The 22,665-nt window shown below is 46.2% G+C and overlaps 1 protein-coding gene across 2 annotated transcripts in view; it reads left to right on the top strand.

The window, feature by feature from the left end:
- The window catches only part of RBM45 (RNA binding motif protein 45), a 431,040-nt gene that overhangs the window by 7,531 nt on the left and 400,844 nt on the right, over nt 1-22,665 (top strand). For both annotated transcript variants that reach the window (XM_085645219.1, XM_085645220.1), the window contains exons 2-3: nt 17,620-17,742; nt 20,920-21,046. In XM_085645219.1, the coding sequence (XP_085501345.1) occupies nt 17,620-17,742; nt 20,920-21,046 (250 nt within the window). The remainder of the gene's footprint in view (nt 1-17,619; nt 17,743-20,919; nt 21,047-22,665) is intronic.

Below are 22,665 nucleotides of genomic sequence, written 5' to 3'. Positions count from 1 at the left end.
CCTCCTCAGTTTGGATAATTCTACGTAGTCCCTGACTGTTTTACGCCAAGCGGATTTTAATTTGGAATACGCCGCTGTACACATGTGGTTAAACCAGCCCTTTCTATTTTTTGTGGAATGTGGCTTTTTAGCCATAAGAGCTTGTTTAACCACCTGTATCACGGTGCTAAAGTTGGTAATAACGTCTGCGTCAGAAGTGGTCAGATCAAGACATTTCGTAATAGACGAATATGCTCTGGTGACCACAGTTTTTACAATTTCGATTGGGTCAACTAGGGCCCATTTCAGAGAGTAACCGTTTAATCTGGATAGTTCTAGGTCATGTTGATCCAGAAGACTAGACATTTTAGGATTGGGCCCATTAGGAAGATATAATGTAATACTGATAGGGTAATGATCACTCAATACAATCTGGTGAGTGTGAAAAGTAGTGTCCCTCTTTGTAGCGCCATTAGAAAGCAGGATGTAATCAATGATAGAATTACATCCCCTCCCGTGATAGGTAGGGGCTGGAAGTGCGTTTAGGTTATGTAAGTTATTCGCAATTCCCATGTCCAGATTGAACATAGTTTCATTTAAGGAACTGCCTAGAGTTGAGTGTGTAAAATGAGAAATGGGATGGTCAGCTTCATTTAAATCACATAGAAATTGATTGGAAGCGGCACAAATGGTCTGGTTAAAATCACCGCCCCAAATAATGGTCACCTCTCTGGCTGTTTTCTTAATCAAAGATGTTGTTAAAGAGGAGATGGAATTAATTATATCCAATGCTACTCGGTCAGAAAGATTATTATAATAATTGACCAAGAGGAAAAGATCTCTTGTATTTAGTGTGAGGCTAAAGAGCTGGAAGTTGGGGTCAAGTTTTATAGTCCTTATTTCATCCAGCTTAGTCAAATTTGATATATAGGCGGTTAGTCCACCCTTAGCCCTGCCAGAATTAGAGGGTTGGGCAGGTGAAAAATAAGTTCTGTAACCATTCAAATGAGTCGCTGTTGTCAGCCATGTCTCCTGTAAACACAAAATGTAAAAATTTACAGTAAAATTAGTCCAAACGTCATTTTCTAATTTGGAGCGTAGACACGCTACGTTCCAAAATACAACCGCTAATTTTAATTTGATTGGATTAAGATCTTGTGTAATTTTAGGGGATAATAGAGAAGTCGTAGATATCGTCGAAACGTCTGTTAGTTAGGGGTCGGTGCTTAATGGCAACGTTAGCAAGATCTTAGTGTTTGGTACAGTATGGGTTGATGAAAGAAGACCAGGGTCGCTATTTAATTGTGCCTTTGTTATGCCACTAAAAGGGATCCAAGTGTTACCTCCCGAAGAAAGTCAGTCGACGTCCTCTAAGAGGGTAAAAACGATTGGAAATAGGGAGGTTAAAATTAAGAGACCCTATTTGGGGCCATATAAGCATTCTAGGCGATATTGGGTTCCTAATTTGCGACTGTGTATAAAAATAGGTCAAGTCGTGGGTTCTTATGGTGCTCTGGCATTGGGGTTGAAACCAATTAGTTATATGCGTGGTGGTCCTGTAGTCTCTAAAATTAACAATAATTATATCGCCTTCAATGTCCGTGGGCCGATCCAACCAAGTCTACGGACATTCAGGATTTCGTCATTGATGTTAGGAGGTAAAGGCCTATTCTGTCTCAACCAATGCATGACTTTATTTTTTAAATCGTAGTAACCCTCCTTCTTCCCTGGTTCCAATGCTGGAACTCCTGTCAGAAGTACGACGTAGGGGACCTCCTCCGGGGGGAGGTCTATGTGCTGACAGTTAGCACCATAAGTTTTAACCGGGGCGGTAACAGCAGGGACATTATATGAATTAAGGTCAGGGCCATTAGTTTGGGGAATTAAAGTTTTGTGACCGTGATCTAACTCAGTATTCTTTCGATTTAGTGTCGGCTTAGTTGGATTTGATAAAGATGATGACATTTTTGCTTTAGTTGGGTCTGGGCCTGATTGTTTGTCATCTGTCACTGGAAGTGGATTGGAATAAGTGATGGTATTTTGAGGCACTGCTATATTCAGAAATAGGTCTTTTATCTGATCCGTATTTTGTGCAACCAACTTCTCCATTGACCCAAGTTGTTTCGTCATACCCTTTGATCTTTCTAGGAGTGGGAGAAGGAGTGATTTAACGAGTAGCTCCAGGAGGGGAGGGGGGGAGGAGGGGGAGGGGAGGGGGGAGGGAGGGAGGGAGACGGGGAAGTGGGAGAGGGAGACGGGGAAGTGGGAGAGGGAGACGGGGAAGTGGGAGAGGGAGACGGGGAAGTGGGAGAGGAGGGAGAGAGAGAGAAGGGGAGGGGAGGGACGGGGAGGGGAGGGAAGGAGAGGGAAGGACGGAGAGGGAAGGGGGGAGGAAAGGAGAGGGGGATAAGGGGAGGTAAAAGACAAGGGAGAGGGGAGAAGAGAAGGGGGCGGGAAGGAGAGAAGGGGGAGGAGGGAAGAAGAGAGAGGAGGTGGAAGGAAAGAATAGGGTGGGAGGAATGGGGGGGAAGAAAGGGGGAGGAAGAAAGATAGACAAGGGGAGGGAGAGAGAGCAGCCCAGTGGCATCTTGGAAGCTTCCTGTCAGTGATGTGCACACGTGTATTCACCTACTACTAAGTATATCAGCTCGTCTCACAGCTTCGCAGTCCAGTCGGGCATTGTTTTTATGTAGCACCTAGGCAGCGCACATGCGCTGTCTAAGAAATTTAGGCAATATCTATGGGGTACCATGTGTACTGATCATAAGCCGTTGGTCACATTTTTAACCACTAAAGGTGTTGAGAAAGCCACACCGCATATTGCTAGGATGTCAATGAGCTTATTAGATTATGTGTACAAAAATGAATATCTACCGGGTAAGAAAACAGTGTGGCTGATTCTTAGAGCAGGTCACTGTTTCAGGGGTGTAACCATATTAAGGATAGGAATGATTATAGTGTTGCATGTGTGGTGAAGGACAAAGCAAGAGTGTCTTGCTGGGTATGCTCAGGATGCAAGTTTGAAGGAATTTAAAGGATATGTGTTGCATGGCTGGCATATTACTGATGATTGTAGGAAAGTGTGGGAATTAAGGGAGGAAATGTCCATCTATGATGAATTTATCCTGAGAGGTAGTAAAGTAATACCTCCTTCTAACCTCCATAACAAAATTCTGGAGATTACCCATGAGGGTGTAAAAAGCGTCTCAGCAAAATAGGAAGGCTGAGACTTCAAGTTTGTTATGAAGAGAAAGTTACTTTATTACAGGAGCAGAGACCCACGACAGTTCCAGTTGAAGAAAAGGGAAAGCATGAAAAATGCACAACCAAAGTTAAGATTACAGAATTCAGTGAGCTAACACATTCTTATAGCTAATACGTTCTTAATACCTCACGTTAAAGATGCAAATAACTTTTATTGATGCATTCAATTACAAATTACATAAGAAAAACTAAAATACTATTCTCTACAGAGGGGGCACCTTGGCATAGTCAAATCCAAGCAAAGGGGGACACTTTTTATTATTGGTGACCAGGCATTGATTTGGCTATGGGAAAAAATTGTTGGGAATTGTTCTCCGCAGGACAAATCCTGTAAAATGTTCAGACAACCTTTGAGAGTTGTTACCTTCAGAACCCTAGAGCTGCCTGGCCATGGATGTTTTAGGGCCCATTTGGGATAAGAATGGTACTTCCAAAAACATCATAATGCTTTTTGATTTATACTCAAAATGGCCTGAATTAGAAGTACTGGAGAGTGTAGATACTGCTAGTGTGATTCCCAAGTAACTCTTAAGTGACAATGGTCCTCAATTTACTGCGAACAAGTTTTGTGCACTTTTACTAAGAAATGGTATTGAAGTGAAGACCACTCCTGTTTGCCCCCGGCCTGCAATGGTGGTGTTGAGAGATTCAACAGAGTCCTCATGGGTAGTATCCAAGGTGCCATCAGTGCAGGCAAGAACTGGGAAGTGGAGTTAGAGACAAGTTGACATGGGCTTAAATAGCCCCACTATTACTGGTTACAACCCTTTCAGAATTCGAAAAAGATGGTAGAGAGCCATTTACTAAAGACCGCTACGCTTAGATGTCTGGAGAATTTCAAAGCAAGGAGTCACCTGTAGTAGTCAAAAATAATTTGGAAATGGCTCAAATGTCACAAAGATTATTATGACAAAAGAAATAATGTGAACGTTTCTATTGAGGAAGGTGATTGGGTAGTTGTTAAACTAAACAAGACACGGAAGGTAGACAGCCAGTTTTCTTCACGTTGCAAAGTGGCCAAAATTTACGCATGCTCTGCGACCATACATTCCTATTCTTCCAGCTTTTCTAGTAGTGATGAGAACCGGAGGCCGTCCTGCAGCTATAGCAATAGAAATGAAAAGGATTGAAAAGGTTTACCCACAGAGGTATCAAGTAACCACAAAGTTATCAAGTTATCAAAATCGGGAAAAATGGTCACTGTACTTAAGAAGTTGAAAGGTTTTGTAGTGGATTGATCATCCTTACCTTTGGTTATTTCTGTCTTTAATTTCCTATGTTATTGTCTTGTTTGAAGATTTCGTTATATATGTTTTAGGCTTGATGTATTCTTGTAATGTTATATTTTCACGTGTTCTAAGGTCTCTTATAATGTATTTATTGTACAAGAGAAATAGTGTCTATTCCTTGTGTAAAGAGGGAAGGTGTGTGGTATCCTTGGGTCTCATGCACAGTGTTCCATGCATTGTGACATGGGATGACATGGGTATCCTTCCTTAAAAAAGAGAGCTCCCCCACCCTCACGTGCATGTCAATTGTTGGGGATTGGGGACAGATAATCGCATGGTAGGTTGTACTGCTTCATTGATTGAGGGCGGACATTGTGGTATCCTAGGGTCTCATGCCTAGTGTTGTATGCATTGTGACATGGGGTGCCACACAGCTGATTCTAAGTTCGAATCTGAGGGGAATGTCAGTTGGTGGAGTTGTCCTGCTGGGAGCACATTTACCTGTGCTCTTTCCCTACACCTCCAATAAACTTCTTTTTACCTGCGTCCTGTCTTCACTACAGGCATAACCAAGGAATTGACACGGCCTGCAACTGCCGATCACCACCCCCTGAATCTGCAGCATACCCATTTTGTCAAGGACCATTTCTGTCTGTTTGACTCCTTTGTACCCCACCGAAAGGGCGTCCTTTTTGACACTACAATGTCAAATCCTGCTTTTGTGTCCAGTCTTGCTTTATAGGTCTGCCGAATTTGCATATAAATAACCATTGGGGCATGCTTTAAAGCAGAGTGGACAAGATACAGAGACATTTCTTGTGTATCCACTATTTGGTTTGCTGAATCCTCTGCTTTTGTCCTACCAGACCTCAATCTCTGGGTTTATTGTGGGTATAGTAGCGACCTTAAACTGGATTTCAATGCTAGAAGTGGGAGGATGCTAGGATTGCCATCGTATACTCCCCACAAACCCCAGCCCTCATAGCCCAAGTTTAGTGTGGCTGAAGACTGTCACCATCTTAACAATGCCCAAAGTGAGTAGTGTTATCTCTGGAGCATTTACCACATTGGTTAGGGCATGCTCAGGAGTCAAGTTCCAAGCATAATTGTGGCACCACGAGGCACCCACTTCAGAACGATTTCCTGAAGATCAGAAGAGGAGTGTGTAGGAAACTGGGTTTAATTGAAGTGCACTGGGTTCCCACTAAACAAGTCACCAGTGTCTTGTTCCTTCCCCAAAACAAGAGAACTGGTCACTTGATCCCCAAGTGAGCAGGCCTTTAGCACCTTTGTAAGTCCCTAGTAAGTTGTACCTCTGGTAACTAGGTCATCGGTACTAAAGAGGATCCCTAAGAGCTGCAGCATATCTTGTGCCACTCCAAGCGACCCACCATCAAACTCATACAGACTGCCACAGCAGGCTGCGCGACAAGGTGCTCTAAGAAGTGAAAACACGACATGTCACACACTTGTGTGCAATGTGACCTAACACTTCATGTAATATTTGTAAGTCACCCCTACAGCAGGCCTTGCAGCCCTAAGGCAGGGTACCTTATATTACATGTGTGTACATATCTGCATGAGCAGATATACCCCTGCACTGGTCAGTTCTATTGCTGCCAGTACAAGTGATCATGGAAGCCATTTTAAGATTATATTCTTGACACTGGTGAAAACGAGTTTTCCGCTGCAGGATGGCTTCACTGACACTACAGATGTTTGGTATCAAACATCTTGTAATAATAAAACCACCCTGATTCCAGTGTTGGATTTATTAATACATGCGCCAAGAGGGCACCATAGGCTTGTCCCCTGAAAACCTACCAACTACTGGTGTGCTGACTGACTGGTTTACGCCAGCCTTCCTCCAGAGACCAGTTTCTGACCTGCAAGGGTAAGTACCTTTGCTGTCGGGCAGAGAATGACGTGCAGATTAGCGTTCCAAGGCAGAGAAACTTCAAAGAGCTCACCGCCTTTGATATGCAAATCTGGCTTCTCTCACAGGAGAGGATGCCCCCCTCCCTTTGTCCAGAGCCTTTTGGCACCTGGGCAGCCAGGGAAATTTGCTAGCCAGATAGGTGAATCCACCCTCACACTAGTACCACCCTTAAGGTGGGCTACCTGATGAGGAAACGACTTTTCAAATTTAGCCATTTTGGTGATGGCAAACTTATGAACTCTGGGACAGGGTTATGTCCCATTTCCACAGAAAGTGGTCATATTGGTAGCGTGGCAATACCCCTTGCGCGTCGCTAGGCGTCGTCTGCGGCTCCGCGTCCGTCGTCGGCGTCGTGCGCCGGAATGACGTCGTCGGAGTACTTAGACTCCGCCCTCGTGCGCTGACGTCAGTTCTTCTTTTTTCCGCGCCAGTAAGCGCAGATCCGGGAGAGCTACCCCTTTAGTCATATTTTTTGACTAACTTTTTTCGATCCTTTTTGATCTTGTCTCGACCCCGGTGCCGGTAGGATGCCTGGTTTTAAAGCCTGTGCTGACTGTAGCCGCTTGATGTCGGTTACGGACCATCACCGCCGGTGCCTTTACTGCTTGGGCCTTGACCACGACGCGGAGTCGTGTTCAGACTGCAAGGCCCTGACCTCGAAGGCTAGACGGGAGCGGTCCCGTAAGCTTCTCGAGATTCACCACTCGGCTCCGCGCCCCTCTCGATCCCGGTCCAGGAGGAGGCCCAAGGATCGGTCGCGGAGCCGCAGCCGACGTCATCGTCGGTCGTCGGGATCCAAGTCTTCGGGTAAGTCGAAGCACTCCAAGAAGTCCAAGAGGCGACACCGCTCTTCGCACTCCCCTCGCCGGTCGCGCGACTCGGCCGAGGGTCAGGGTGGTTCCACCCCCGCGGCTCCGGCGGAGCCGCAGGCGCCGCGCAAGTCCCCATACCCACCCGTCCCTGGGACTGACGCGACGCCGGCGGAAGTCAGTGCCTTCCTCTCGGCCATGAGGAGTCTGGCTCCGCCATCGACGCCCGCTGGCGCGCCTTCGGGCCCCGCGGACCCGACTGGGCAACCTTGCCTGCCGGCGGCGCCGTTGACGGCTCCGGCCTCGACGCCGCAAGCGCCCGAGGGACCCGTTCCCGAGTCCCCGCCGACGCCGGTCGACCTCGTCACACCTCCTCCGCCGGCGTCGACACCGGTACCACCTCCGACGCCGACTCAGCTCGGCGTCGAGCCCCGGTCCGGGCCCGGCGCTGACACGGCGTCGATGGACGCCGCGTTCGGCGCTGCTGGAGACACATTTTGTCTATCGCCCGGCTCCGATCCTTCCTCCTGCATACCAGGAATCGGATGATGGGGAAAACTGGGAGGGATCCGAGGATCCTATGGCCGCTCAGGCTCAACTGTCACAGGACTGGGCAGATGAACTGGGGGTGGCCAGTGGTCTGGATACCTCTCCGGACACTGGATTCATCTCTCCTCCGACTGTGACTTCGGAGGAGGGTGCTGCTTTCTCTGTGGTGCTGCGCAAGGCGGCCGCAGCCCTTGGGCTCGAGCTACCTGCCGTGGCTGTGAGGACTAACGTCCTCACTGAGGTGCTTCAGTCTGCAGCAAGCTCCACTGAGCCTCTGCTGCCATTCAATGAGGCCCTCACTGACGTTCTGCAGGGCACCTGGTCCAAGCCCTCCACAGTTCCTCCTGTGGATAGGAACGGCGCCACCGCCCTGCTCCGGGCGACCCCAGTTTCCTGTCCCAACACCCTACCCCCGAGAGCCTGGTTATCCAGGCCTATACCTCCCAATCCTCCTTCCCGACCGCTCCGCCGGACCGGGATTCCAAGAGGCTGGAACAGTTCGGCAAGAAGCTGTTCTCCTCCCTTAGCTTGGGTCTGCGGTCTTTGAACACCGCCTGCCTCTTGGACCGTTATTCCCACTCTGTGGGATACGGTGGAGGACGTGCTGCCCCTGTGTCTGGAGGAGGTCCAGACACGACTTACCAAGGCTCTGGCCGATGGGAGGGATGCAGCACGACATGCTATCCGATGTGGGCTTGACACTACGGACTCGCTGGGTAGGGCGATTTCTACCTCGGTGGCGCTTAGACGTCACGCCTGGCTGCGGTCCACGTCCTTTTCGGGCGATGTCCAGAGCACCCTCATGGACATGCCCTTTGATGGCACTCGCCTTTTCGGCGAGAAAGCGGACAGTGCGCTGAATCGCCTTAAGGACTCCCGGGCTACGGCCAAGTCCTTGGGCCTCTCGGCCCCGCGGTCGCAAACTTCCGCCTTTCGTGGCCAAGGAAGGGGTGCCTCCTCACGTGCGCCTAGCCACCAGCTGCAGAACCAACCTGCGCGCGGACGTGGTTTCCGCCGAGGCGGTTCTGGAGGACGACGCGGTCAGCCCACCTCCACCCCGGCAGCATCCGCCTCAAAGCCTTCCTAGTCCGAGCTTTCAGGCCCATTCCACGCCAGTGGGCGGCAGAGTTCGCCATCACCTGCTCCACTGGCGGTCCATCACATCGGACAGGTGGGTGCTGCAAATCGTCCGAAGGGGCTACTCCCTCCCCTTCGAGACGACCCCTCCAGCCATGCCACCGCAGCACCACCGTATCTCGGGGGATCATTTGAATCTTCTCCACGAGGAAGTTTCGGCCCTCTTGGCCAAGGGGGCCGTCGAGCGCGTTCCGAGCCCAGAAGTTGGTCGTGGTTGTTATTCCCACTACTTTCTGGTTCCCAAGAAGGGCAAAGGAGGCCTACGCCCTATCTTGGACCTCCGGAACGTCAATGCCTTCCTCCGGAAGGAAAGGTTCAAGATGTTAACTTTGGCTCAGGTTCTAGCTGCCCTAGACCCTGGAGACTGGATGGTAGCGTTGGACTTGCAGGACGCATACTTCCACATCCCCGTCCTGCCGGCCCACCGGCGTTACCTGCGGTTCACGGTGGGCCAAGAGCACTTTCAGTTTACCGTGCTCCCCTTCGGCCTCACCAGTGCCCCTCGGGTGTTCACGAAAGTGATGGCGGTGGTCGCAGCTCATCTGCGCAGATCAGGGGTTCCAGTCTTCCCCTATCTCGACGACTGGTTGTTGAAGGCGGGCTCGCCCCAGACAGTCGTCTCCCACCTCCAGACTACGGTGGATCTCCTGCATTTGCTGGGATTTTCCATAAACGTGCCGAAGTCACACTTGAGTCCCTCTCAGAAGCTCCTCTTCATCGGAGCAGTTCTCGATTCGGCGCAGTTCCGGGTCTATCCGCCGGAACAGCGGGTCCGGGATATTCAGGCCCTGATTCCCATCTTTCGGCCTCTATCCTGGGTTTCGGTCAGGCTAGTGTTGCGGCTTCTGGGGCTGATGGCCTCCTGCATCCTACTAGTGCATCACGCCAGGCGGCGAATGCGGGCTCTGCAGTGGGACCTGAAGTTTCAGTGGGCCCAGCATCACGGCAACCTGTCCGACCATGTCTTGATCTCGGAGGGCACTGCACGGCAGTTGCAGTGGTGGCTCACGGACCGCGATTGGGTCAAGGGCAAGAGCCTCTCCCTTCCCCAACCGGAGCATGTCGTAGTGACGGATGCGTCCCTCCTGGGATGGGGTGGCCATATGGGAGAGGCGGAGATCAGAGGCCTCTGGTCTCCGGCGGAGTCTCGTCTCCACATCAACTTGTTGGAGTTGAGAGCGATCCGACTTGCACTGAAAGCCTTCCTTCCCTCTGTCAGGGGAAGTGTCGTGCAGGTGTTCACGGACAACACCACCGCCATGTGGTATTGCAACAAACAGGGCGGGGTGGGGTCTTGGACCCTTTGTCAGGAGGCTCTGCACCTCTGGACGTGGCTGGAACACCAGGGCGTCACCCTAGTGGTTCAACATCTGGCGGGCTCTCTGAACGCCAGAGCAGACGAACTCAGCCGCCGGTGCATGATGGATCACGAATGGCGTCTGAACTCCGAAGTGGCGCAAGGTCTCTTTCAGCAGTGGGGAGAGCTTTGGTTAGATCTATTCGCCACTGAAGAGAACGCGCAATGTCAGCAGTTCTGCGCATTGGAATTTCCAAGGCGGCACTAGCTCGGCGACGCTTTTCGTCACGAGTGGAGTTGCGGTCTGTTGTACGCCTTTCCGCCTATACCACTTCTGCCCAGAGTGCTGAAGAAGATCAGGCATGACCGGGCCCAAGTCATCTTGGTGGCTCCGGATTGGGCACGAAGGTACTGGTATCCCGAGCTACTAAGTATGTTGACCGATCCTCCGATACGTCTGCCCCTTCGGGAGGATCTTCTGTCGCAGCAGCAGGGGACGGTCCTCCACCCGAACCTGTCCAGCCTCCACCTCCATGCGTGGAGATTGAGCGGCGGCAGTTGATGCCATTTGACTTGCCTCCTGAAGTCTGTGATATCATTCTGGCAGCCAGGCGTCCCTCCACAGAGACGGTATACGCCTGCCGGTGGAACAAATTTGTGGCATGGTGCACAGCAAAGGCTTTGGATCCCCTTTCCGCCCCGCTTTCTGAGGTTCTCCTCTTTCTTCTTTCTTTGGCCCGGCAGGGCTCTGCCCTGGGCACCTTGAAAGGTTATCTTGCTGCCATCTCTGCCTTCTTGCGGCTTCCTGATCAGCCTTCTCTTTTCAAGTCCCCTGTCGTTACACGCTTTCTAAAAGGCATTACTCACACGTTCCCTCCTGTCCCTTTTGTAATGCCTCAGTGGGACTGGAATCTTGTTCTCACATTTCTAATGTGCGCTCCCTTTGAGCCTCTTCATAATTGTCCTCTTCGTCTGCTGACGCTTAAGACTGCTTTTCTGGTAGCCATCACCTCGGCTAGACAGGTGAGTGAGCTCCAGGCTTTATCTTCAAAGCCTCCTTTTCTCTCTGTTCATCCGGACAAGGTTGTCCTTCGGCCTTGTCCCTCCTTTCTTCCGAAAGTGGTGACCCCCTTTCATCTTGGGCAGTCTGTCACCTTGCCCACCTTCTTTCCGCCTCCGCATCCTTCCAAAGAGGAAGAGAGGCTCCACCGTCTGGACCCAAAACGTGCGCTCTCCTTTTATCTGGACCGCACAAAGCAGTTCCGGGTGGACGACCAACTTTTCGTTGGATACGTGGGTGCTAAGAAGGGGAAAGCTGTGCACAAACGGAGCATCTCTCGGTGGGTCGTTTTGTGCATCAAAATTTGTTATTCCTTGGCAAAAAAGGACCCTCCTGTTGGGCTGTGCGCCCATTCTACTCGGGCCACGGCGGCTACTACTGCTTTGGGACGAGGTGTCCCTTTGCAGGACATCTGTCAGGCGGCAACGTGGGCTTCGCTACACACGTTTGCCAGGCCTTATTGCCTTGACAGCCAAGTCCGGAGGGATGGCTTCTTTGGCCGTTCTGTCCTCCAGGACTTTCTGGTGTGATCTTGGTTCGCAGACCCACCACCGGGGATGGTATTGCTTGGGTATCTATTCTAAGGTGAGGAATCTAACGTGTTTCTTTCAGATGAACAAGTTACTTACATTCGGTAACGATGGATCTGTAAGAAACGTTAGTTAGTTAGTTAGTTAGATTCCTCACCGACCCACCCATCCTCCCCGTTCTGCGAACTGACATCTAGGGTTAAGGTTATCCTTTTCAGGCCCCTAGATTTTATTTTTGGCACCAGTGTCGGTCTTTGCATGGCTCTGCGTTCCTGGCGCGGAAAGCTATGTACAAGAACTGACGTCAGCGCGCGAGGGCGGCGTTTAAGTACTCCGACGTCATTCTGGCGCACGACGACGCCGACGACTGACTCGACGACGCCTAGCGACGCGCAAGGGGTATTTCTGACGAAAAATCTTCCGGATCCAGTCTGACGCCTGGGGATATTCTAAGGTGAGGAATCTAACTAACTAATGTTTCTTACAGATACATCGTTACCGAAGGTAAGTAACTTGTTCGTTCGGACCGAGTTCCCATAGGAAATCTGAATATTCTATTTTGAATAACTTTGGCGCCGGTTGACTTATCTTCGTGAAATTTTCAAAACTAATGGGGCGCTCCGCTCCTACCCTGAAAGTCTCTGGGTGATTCTTCAAGCGGGTGCTGAGAAAAAGGGGGGTCCCAAAACGTGTTTTCCCCATGCATTTTCCCATAGGACCTTTAGTCGAAGGTACAGCCCGAACGGCTGAACATAATTACTTGAAAGTTTGCAAAGAGGTAGTCCTCAGGTGAGGCATGTGCCTTTTGCATATATGGTGTCAATCTGTTCAGTAGTTCCTGAGAAAATTGCAGTTAAAAGTACATAAATATCTATATGCGCGCACGGTGCGCATACCATAATGTCCGCAAGGTTAATTCTGATTGGTGGTTAGATGTCAGTCAACATTCGAATCGGTCGAAATCAGGAAGTGTCAGACGCCATTTTGTGAGTGACAGTGAAAAAGAGTGGAGAACGTGAAAAGGGGGAAGGGTAGAGAGTTCCTGACCCCCTAGCCTTTGTCAGGGGGTCCCTTAAGGGCCCCGAAGGGTGAAAAAACATTTTTATTTTTTTTCAAAAAATCGTGGGGTGCGCGCACTGTGCAAGCACGGTGCGCGCACCAAATGTCCGCGAGCGTAATTCTGATTGGTGGTTAGATGTCAGTCAACATTCAAATCGGTCGAAATCAGGAAGTGTCGGACGCCATTTTGTGAGTGACAGTGAAAAAGAAAGGTGGAGAACTTGAAAAGGGGGCAGGGTAGAGTTCCTGACCCCCTAGCCTTTGTCAGGGGGTCCCTGAAGGACCCCGAAGGGTGAAAAACATTATTTTTTTTTTCAAAAAATCGCGGGGTGCGCGCACCGTGAAAAACCCTTAGGAGTTTATAGAAGATATTAACTATGCTGTTCAACTTTATCCAAATTCAAAAAAAAAGAGCTGAGCCATTCCATATTACAGGATACAGTCAATCTATAACTATATACATGGGTATTTTATTGTAAAATATATAAAAAATATAATACATACATAAATTAGCATTTAAAAAACCTTAAAAATTCACTAAAATAACCATAGGTTTCACACACGTTATAGTTGGGAATTAGCATTTAAAAAACCTTGCAAATTCACTGAAAAAACCATAGGTTTAACACATGTTAGTTAGCTGGACATTTCACTCGTAAAAGACCATTGAAATTCCCCCGTTATAGTTAGTTCAGTTAACTATAATTCACGCGACCGCCACTATAATTCACGCGACCGCCACTATAATTCACGCGACCGCCACTCTATCACAAGGATGATGTCATCAGTGATGTCGTGAGTGATGCCACTGACCATGTCATGTGACGTCATCAGCAGTGGATTGCGGTCGCGCGAGTTATAGTTATCTGAACTAACTATAACGGGGGAATTTCATTGGTTTTTTACGAGTGAAATATCCACCTAACTATAACGTGTGTGAAACCTATGGTTTTTTCAGTGAATTTGTACGGTTTTTTAAATGCTAATTTATTTATGTACAATTATATTTTTAAATATTTATTTTACAATAAACTACGTATTAAAAATTGTATTTTTTTTTTGGTTTTCACCGTGCGATTTATAAAAAAAAAAAAAAAAGATCTGCCTTCAGGGACCCCCTGACAAAGGCTAGGGGGTCAGGAACTCTCTACCCTGCCCCCTTTTCACGTTCGCCACCTTCCTTTTTCACTCTCGCACTGAAAACAAACAAAATGGCGGCCGACACTTCCTGATTTCGACCGGTTCGAATGTGACTAACATGTAACCACCAATCAGAATTACGCTCGCGCACGTTAGGGTGCTCGCACGGTGCGCGCACCCTGCGCGCGTATAGATATTGATATGCTTTTAAATGCTATTTTCTCAGGAAATACTGAACAGATTTACACCAGACCTGCAAAAGGAACTTCCTTGACCTTATGGCTACCTCGCTGCCAAATTTCAAGTAATTCTGTTCAGCCGTTTGGGCTGTAGCTGTGTCTAAAGGTCCAATGGGAAAATGCATGGGGAAAACGCGTTTTGGGACCCCCCTTTTTTCTCGGCCCCTACTTGACGAATCACCCCTAAACTTTCAGGGTAGGAGCTGAACGGAGCGCCCCATTAGTTTTGAAAATTTCGCGAGGATTCGTCAACCGGCGCAAAAGTTATTCAAAATAGAATTTTCAGATTTCCTATGGAAACACGATCCTAACTATAACTATCTACTCTTTAATCCTACTCAGGGCGAGAAAGCAAAAGTCTCACAATTGATGGACGGCATGCAGAACAAATCAAAACATTCACCCCCAATCGAGAGATCTGGGTTAAATTCATCCTTCTTTTGTTCACCATGCCACCCCAGTCTAGACCTGGCTATATGCAAATCAGCCTTGATCCTGTGCCTCATGGGAACAGTCCATCCCGAACTGCCAAGCCAGGTCCTCCCTGGACCGGAAACAAGCAACCTAGGACCGTTTTCGGGGTTTCACCCCTCTTCAGCTAGGATAGGCATAACTTATTTGCATTTAGCATTTGTGTAGGCACTGAAAACTGCACAAGAAGTTAATGAGACCCAAGTTTACCATGTCATGTACCCAGCAATCCATGTCAGTGTGGAGGTCTTGGCATGCTTCCGGAAACATTGTCCGGTTCTATCCCTCTTTCAAGGATGGTATGATAATTAGCATAAATCAAAAGTATCCTGTGGGTTTGTTAAGGAGACAGTAGCACACATTCCTTTTTTGCGCAGTCTATAGAAGGGCCAGGGCCACATGGTTAATCCCCATTTTTAGGAATCTCTGCGTGTCTCAACACAAGGTGGTATACATAATTCTGCAACCTGATACTAGTAACCCTATTGTATTTACTGTTTCACTGTACCTGTTTGCTCTGTGGCACATAAGGAGGAAACTTGTATCAGTACCTTTTGGATAATGCTGCTGAGTGCTCCTCATTCTAATCTACTCATGCATGGTTGTTGGGACAATAATTGTATGCGTACTCTATTGGTACCTGTGTCTGGATATTACCCTAGCAGTCTTTCCCAGACTGGCTCATGTATTATGCTCTCTCATTTTAAAATGTGATCTTTTTAAAGATATTAATATGGTAATTAATTGTGCTTTACTGTCTTTTACTAATCACATGCTTTTAACGTTGTTACTGGAATTGTAATACGATACGAATGATCTGTTACTTTATTTTTGTTACTGGTGTGTCTCTTTTATGGCATGATGCCGAAATGGAGCATTGAATTGAACTGAAAACTAATGCAGTCCATCACCAAGTTCAGAATTGGTTTGGGGTCCTCTTCTGCACAACCAGCCATGTTTGACCGAACATATCTTGCTTAGAGTACAGAAGGAGAGGCTCTGGGAGTATCTGTCATAAGCCCTGTAAATTGATAATTAAATACTACACACAAGTCAAACCGTAAGCTTCCATGATAGTCCACAGATGTGCTGTGGATGATGATTGGAAGGACCGAATATTGCACAAAGTTTGAAGGTAGTAACTTGGAGGTCAATGATAAATTTAAGTTTAAAAATGTAAGGCTTTCTTATTGGTGACCCCGGTAAGAATAGAAGGCCCACGACCTGTGAGGTCCGCTGGTCAGCCAGGTCCCCCACTAGCATATCCAGTGTTATGACAATTTAATTTAAGCACTTTTTAAGTAATGTTTTATTTATGCATTAAGTGCTCCCATGCAAGTAGAAAATAGAGTAGAAATTCTTGTTGGAAGTGACCATTCTCTGTCTAGTGGAAAAAGCCAAAGCCATATTGGTCCTTGAGTTTGTCTTAATGTGGACTCAAGAAGTGAGAGGAAGGATTCCTCTGTACACCACAAAGAAATGGGTGAAGTATAAAACAGAAGGGCAACTGCAGAAAAAAGCAAATGTAAGAGAGAAGGCTGTCCTGTATGACCACATTGCGAAGACTGATTTGGTGATTAGGGTGCAGACGTTCACAATGTGGTTTAAGTGACATGCCTCTTCATATGGTCATGGCTGTATATGTGTGTGTAGGTGTGCGTGTGTATGTGTATTTTGTGTGTATATAATATATGTGTGTGTGTGTGTGTGTTGTGTGTGTGTGTGTATATATATATATATATATATATATATATATATATATATATATATATATATATATATATACACAGCAAGATATCCGCAGTAGCTTAAAGCAAAGCACCACCTTCCCAAATGGCTTTGTATACAAGACTGTCTCACCAGCTTGTTTTCTCCAAACGTAGCCTTGCCCAAGGGATCACAAAATTACCTGCCCTATATATAGCCCGTGCAACAATAAATTAGTGGGGACTGCATCCTTGAGAAAACGAAAGGACAGACATGAAATGTATAGTGTTGTATTCACCCCAAAATTGTTAAACTCCCCTGAAATTGACTCAGCAGGGCATTATCATTGAGAATGTGGGCTGCCCAAGAAATTCTTGCAGGGAAATGTACTAGTTTAATAAAACAAAAAAAAAAAATAAACCGAGGCAAGATCTTCACTTCGGATTAACTTAATAACCTAATGTAGAGTGTGACAAGTAAGAGTACTGAATAACTGATTCACTTGTGCGACTTACAGGAGCCACCCAAATGATCAGGTGTTAAAGAAACGCTCGGCCGTGTGTAACCTGATGTTTATTTGTCTGCAATTGTTGCCATGATGAAGTTCGCCCACCTGCTCCATCCTTTGCCATCTGGAAAAATTAGGGGGTTGTTCACTCCCTCGAACACATGTTTACTGTTTAATGTGTTTTCAACCCTACCTATTTTAATCAATTGTGGACCATTTTCATTGTTTCAGACATTCATGGTGGCTACATCTGCATGGAATTTGAGGCCTGAGGAGGAAAGGCAGCATATTGTCTTGTTTGTTTTTTTGAGCCCTTAACCCCTTCAGTGCCACGCCCTTTCCCCCTCCTGTGCCGGGCGTTTCATTAGTGGGTGGGGTTCATGACGAGATAGTCTCGTCATGGGCACAGCGCGACCGTGCTCCATGACGAGACTATCTCGTCATGGGCACAGAAGAGGTTAAAGGGAGAGAGTATCTTGTTTTTATACTGCTGCTTTCTGCTTGGTTACTCGTGCATAATAGAGGTAAACAAAGTATTCCGCTCAATTTAGTCTCCCCAGGTAGATACTGTCTTGAGATCCTGCGTGCATTGCACGCTAGACCGCACTCCCAGTGGTGTGCTCTAACATTTTTGAATGCTTATGCTTTAATAATTTAGGTTACAAACATTGCAAGCAAACTTTTTCTTCTCTGTTTTTTAAGGTGTTTATCGCCCAGTCGCGATCTTCTGGGAGCCACAGAGATGTTGAAGATGAACAACTCACACGAATATTTGTTATGATCCCAAGGACCTTCTCTGAGGAAGATGTAAAGGATCGATTCAGGGTACTAGATGATTTAATGTAATGCATGCAGTCACAAGTTGAAACTTCTCCTTGTAGTTTTTGTTCGATTATTGCCACTTGTGTCGGTTTTCTTTAAACACAATTTCTTATGAGAAATGCACTGTAGAATATAATAAACCTGATTTCCTCCACTTTATTTAATCATTAAGCAGTGTGTGCAAATTGACTAGTCGAAGGATTTTGGCACAATTTCAAAACACAAATAGGAAGCCCTTTGCGCGTCCTGCATTAAGGTGTAATTCTCTGAAAGAAGTAAAATTTATTTTTGCAGATTAATTAAAATCATTACAAATTTAAGAAACCACGTGAAGATAAAACAAGCAAATAGCTAAAAAACATTATAGGCGTAAAAAACAAACGCTCGTTTTTGATAGCATCGTGCTGTGCAAAAAATGACTGATAGAAGTGTCTTCCCAACCTGTGGCTTGTGCTTGGGTATTAGTCCACCGTAAGAAGTAAGTGAATGCAATCACCTGCTACCCTGTACAAAATCAGTGATGTGCAGTCAAGTCTTTTGATTGAAGACACAAAATCCTGTATTAAATAGGCACTTTACTGCTAACACAGTATAGAGCACATTTTTATATAAGCTGCACTTCCAAACGATCTGGGAAGTTAAACTAAGTGGTGTTCCTATCAGTGACTTTGTACAATTACCTCACAGATTGCCTTCCATTATCACTTACTTTTTAGTGCTGCAGCAAAATATGTGTACCCTTTTGCTTTGTAGTGCTTTACTTAGTCTCAGATTGGCAGTAGAATATTTGATTTACAAAGTCACCATGCCCAACTTCTACCTGGATTGTAGAAAAGTTGCATAGCCCCACCAAAGACCTATTTTCAGTTACTCAAAAGAACATTTTAAATAAACACAAGAGGTAAACTCTAAAACCCTGCTATTGCCGAGAGCTTTAGGAGAAATTAGGCTAGGTAACATAGTAAGCTTACCTGACAAGGCTTTAAGTCAAGGCCCTCGTGGTTTTCTCATTCCTTAAACTAGGCCATAGCCATCTTCGGGTCCCACCAATGAAAACTTGGATGTTGAGCTCAGTAGTTCTCCGATTTTCCCCTTATATTGCACACACCAGAGGGTGCTTTACCATTTCACCGCCAAGACAATCATAGTCCATCAAAAATATGGGCCTACAGGTGTTCATCAACCAGTGCAATTTACCTTGGTTTAATGTGTGAAAAAAACAGAATGGGCACCAATTTAGTGGACTTAAGATGTTGATACCTATCCAAGCATTTCTTGACCAATAAATGAAGAGTTAACCTTCTTGGGTAAGTTCCAGGATGGCCCATCGTGTCCAGAAAATCTCCTAGCTTGCCAGACACATACTGCCTTCCTGCATGAGCGGGTAGGGTGGCCACTTTGCATCGAGGAATAGGTGCTTCACCTGTATTGCAAACAGTTTAATCAAAACTATAAACTATACTTGCGTGATCCAGAGAAGTAATTAATATTGCAAGGGTTTTTTTTCTGGTCATTTACTTTGGCCCTAGGACTTCTTATAAATGGTGGAAAGAAGTAGTTTATGCCTGGGCCCCAGTTCTGCATGAATTCATCCAAGGCATAAGCGTCAGACCATAGCCTCAGGTTGAAGAAGCTTTGATTGTGGGTGCTGAGCTAGGGTGCTAACAAGTCTGAGACTCGTTAGTGTTTTATCCATTAAATAACAAACCATACGAACACATCTGTCTCCATTTTTGTGAGACCCAGCAGATTCTCTGCCTGAAGCCATATTTCACATTGATAGTAAAGAGTCATTTGTCACATTTTCGAGGGAGTTGGATATTGGACTGCTAATTCGTTGATGCATTTTGCCGTAGAAGTAGTGTCCTTCTGAAGAGGAATCCAACATTGCACTCTGTTTGGCATGGCGTTGTCAAGTGAGCCAGCTTAATGTTATAGGCAATTAACCTGAGATTTCCTCAAGAATCCTCTTGCCTGCGTTCACCCACTCCTCCCTTTTTGCAAGTGACGGCTATCTCATCCTGTTACTAGCTCAGAGGAGCACCTGACAAATCGATCTGTAGGTCTGTGGTGTTTAGTAAGTGGAATTTCGTCTGGGAGAAAACTTCTAAGCATTGTCTGGCCTAGTGTTCAGGGAAAGAGATCTTGCTCTTCCTATGCTTGCTGAATTAGTGCGATTTGTGAATATTTTGTGTGAACTTTGTCTGTCCACCTATTGTTCCCGGGTTGCAGGGGGATCTTTTGATGGAGGAAAACAGAATATCCTGTTTTGTTGGTTCATGGGCTGTGCCCCATAAAAAGAGAAGTGAGGTGGGTACTGCTTGTGATTCTGTGCTTTAGCTTGCCCAGGGATCGACATTTTTACATTGAGGTCAAACGCTTTTTGAAGCTCATTTTACCCCTTAATGTTTACCAGCTGTACCCTTCTTAGAGCTTTGTCTGCTCTTCAACCAATAATCAATATAGTTGAAGCCCACCTCCAACGGGTAGTAAGAACAACATACTCTGGTACTCAAAGAAATCTTGCTAGACTCGTGCTTGCAGGTTGACCTAGTTAGAATGCCACCCATGTTCATCATCACCAGACTGTTGTAGTAGGTTGATGATTGCAGTTCTTATGATGATTGCAGTTCTTAAGTTCAATCCTAGTAGAGCCTCCCTGAGTACTTATCAGGTACTCATACTTGGACTCTCAAAGGCAGATGCAGTCTTAATTAGGGTCTGCCCTTTAATCGACTCAGTACTGCCAAGGTCTGTACTATGTAGCAGGTATCAGTGTTTTGGCACGTATAGGTGTTTATTTCTTCCCCAATGTGACCAACTTTGGCAGGAAGAAAAAAGATAATCCTAAGTTTAGAGTGAAAACGAATACTGGTTTAAGTTCTTCATCAAAAGTAAGCAAATGAAGGATGCAAATACCTAAAAAGGCAATGCAATTATGCTGCAGTGTGGTTGCATATTTCCTTTTGCAAGTTTAAAACTTTTTCAATGTTTGTCTTTGTTTATCCACTTTGTTTCTGAAGCACAAATTCACCTTGTCAGGGGAACCTTAAGCATTAATATTAGATAACTTGTCTGTTGCCTTATCTGATAACTGTATGCATTCTAAATAAACGAATCCACTTTTTTTGTCTGTATCGCTTTTAAATGTACCCATAATGCAAATTCTTCCTCTTTTAGGCATTCGGGGACATAGAGTACTGCAGCATTATTAAGAACAAGAATACAGGAGAGAGCAAAGGCCTTGCCTATGTGCGTTTTTTGAAACCATCAGAAGCTGCCTTAGCAATAGAGAACTGCGATCGAAGTGAGCTTTTTAATTTCTTGATACTATGTTTAAATTGCTATGTTACAATAGTTTAATGTATCTAAGCAGATTTCAGAACGGTAACCTCTTCTCGTGTGTAAGAGAAAACCCCACTCACTTAAAACCCAGTGTTGCAGGTTGGCAAGCTTGAGGTGCACTTTAAAGATGTGTAAGTTAGATAAGATTCTGGTTTGCAACCTAAGCCCCATCCTTTGCTCCCTTTTCTTTCTTGTTCTGTGGTCATAACCATGTGTGGATCCTGAGCAAAATGTATAGCTTATCTTTAGAGATCTGTGACTGCCTAAACAAGTCTGATTGAAACCAATTATTTGTCCTTTCTTATTAAATCATTTGTTTATTTTATAATTTATTGTTGTACCTTAAAAGACATTCCAGTAGAGTAGCACATACTTTCTTGAAACATCCAATTTAGCTAGTAATGCTTAAATTTATAGCAAATAAAATGCATTGTCACCATTACACAAAACTAAGACCATGCAATTTGTAGACCATAATAACGCTGGTAACTGCTAATTCAGGTTAAACGTATTTTATTTCTCTAATGAAATTAAGGAAGTGGTGCACGATGCTCAGTTACGGTAGTGATGTGGGATGGAGCTTGTGCTTTAATGAGTCCTGGTCTTACTGCATGCTTCAGAGTGCAACAGACAAAATTGTCATCTAAATTAGATATCATACGCGGATAATCTGCTCATTTGGACAGGACCCTGATGGGGCAAAAACTCGTTTCACAGATTGTATGAGAATGATTGCTGTTTGGATGATGGCTAATTGTTAGCAACTGAATAGCAACATAATTGAGATACTGCTATTTGGTAAAGCCCAGCACTTCTGGTCAGCAGACTGGTGGCCTCCGGAACTCTGTGCAGCCCCGTCTCCCAGGCAAACTGTGAAAAACCTTGGTATTGGGTTTGATCAGGCCTTATCTATGAAAGATCACGTCTCCTCAGTTTACGGTTCCTGTTTTGCTACCATGCATGTATTGAGGACAGAGTTCCCTTGGCTGCCTTCATCTGCGAGAAACTCTGGTTCAAGCCTTAGTCATGAACTGGCTTGATAATGGTAATGCCATGCTAGTAGCCGCCAATGATACTTTGCTGTTGAGACTTCAGACGGTCAGAACTACTGCTGCGTGGTTGGTATACCATCATCCTGCTGGCTCTCCATCGGCCCCCACGCTGAGAGCTTTACATAGGCTGACGGTCAGGAAGTGTTTCGTCTTTAAGCTATACTGTCTTTCCCACAAGTCTCTGATGGATAAGGATCCCATTTACGTACAGAAGAAATGGAGACCTTATTGTCCTGCTAGAAATTTCAGATCTAGCGACAAAGATGTGCTGTCTGTCCCCCCCCATTCGTACTTCTAGATTTGGCGGAAGAGCTTTCTCCTTCACCCCCCCCCCCCCCTCTCTTTAGCCTGGAATCAGCTCGGTTCTACATTCACTCTTGTGCATGATTTGCCAAATTAAAAAAACTCTTGAAGACTTGGTGGTTTTAATCAGTTGCTTGGCCCTGTGATAGTGAAGCGCCAAGATACTCCTACGGTTGCTCTATATCAAGTTATAATAAAATAACATTATTTCTTGTCCCCTAACCTG

This window comes from Triturus cristatus, chromosome 3_1, assembly GCF_964204655.1.
Source record: "Triturus cristatus chromosome 3_1, aTriCri1.1, whole genome shotgun sequence".
In the NCBI taxonomy this organism is placed as follows: domain Eukaryota; kingdom Metazoa; phylum Chordata; class Amphibia; order Caudata; family Salamandridae; genus Triturus; species Triturus cristatus.
This window is presented reverse-complemented; position numbering and strand designations above follow the sequence as displayed.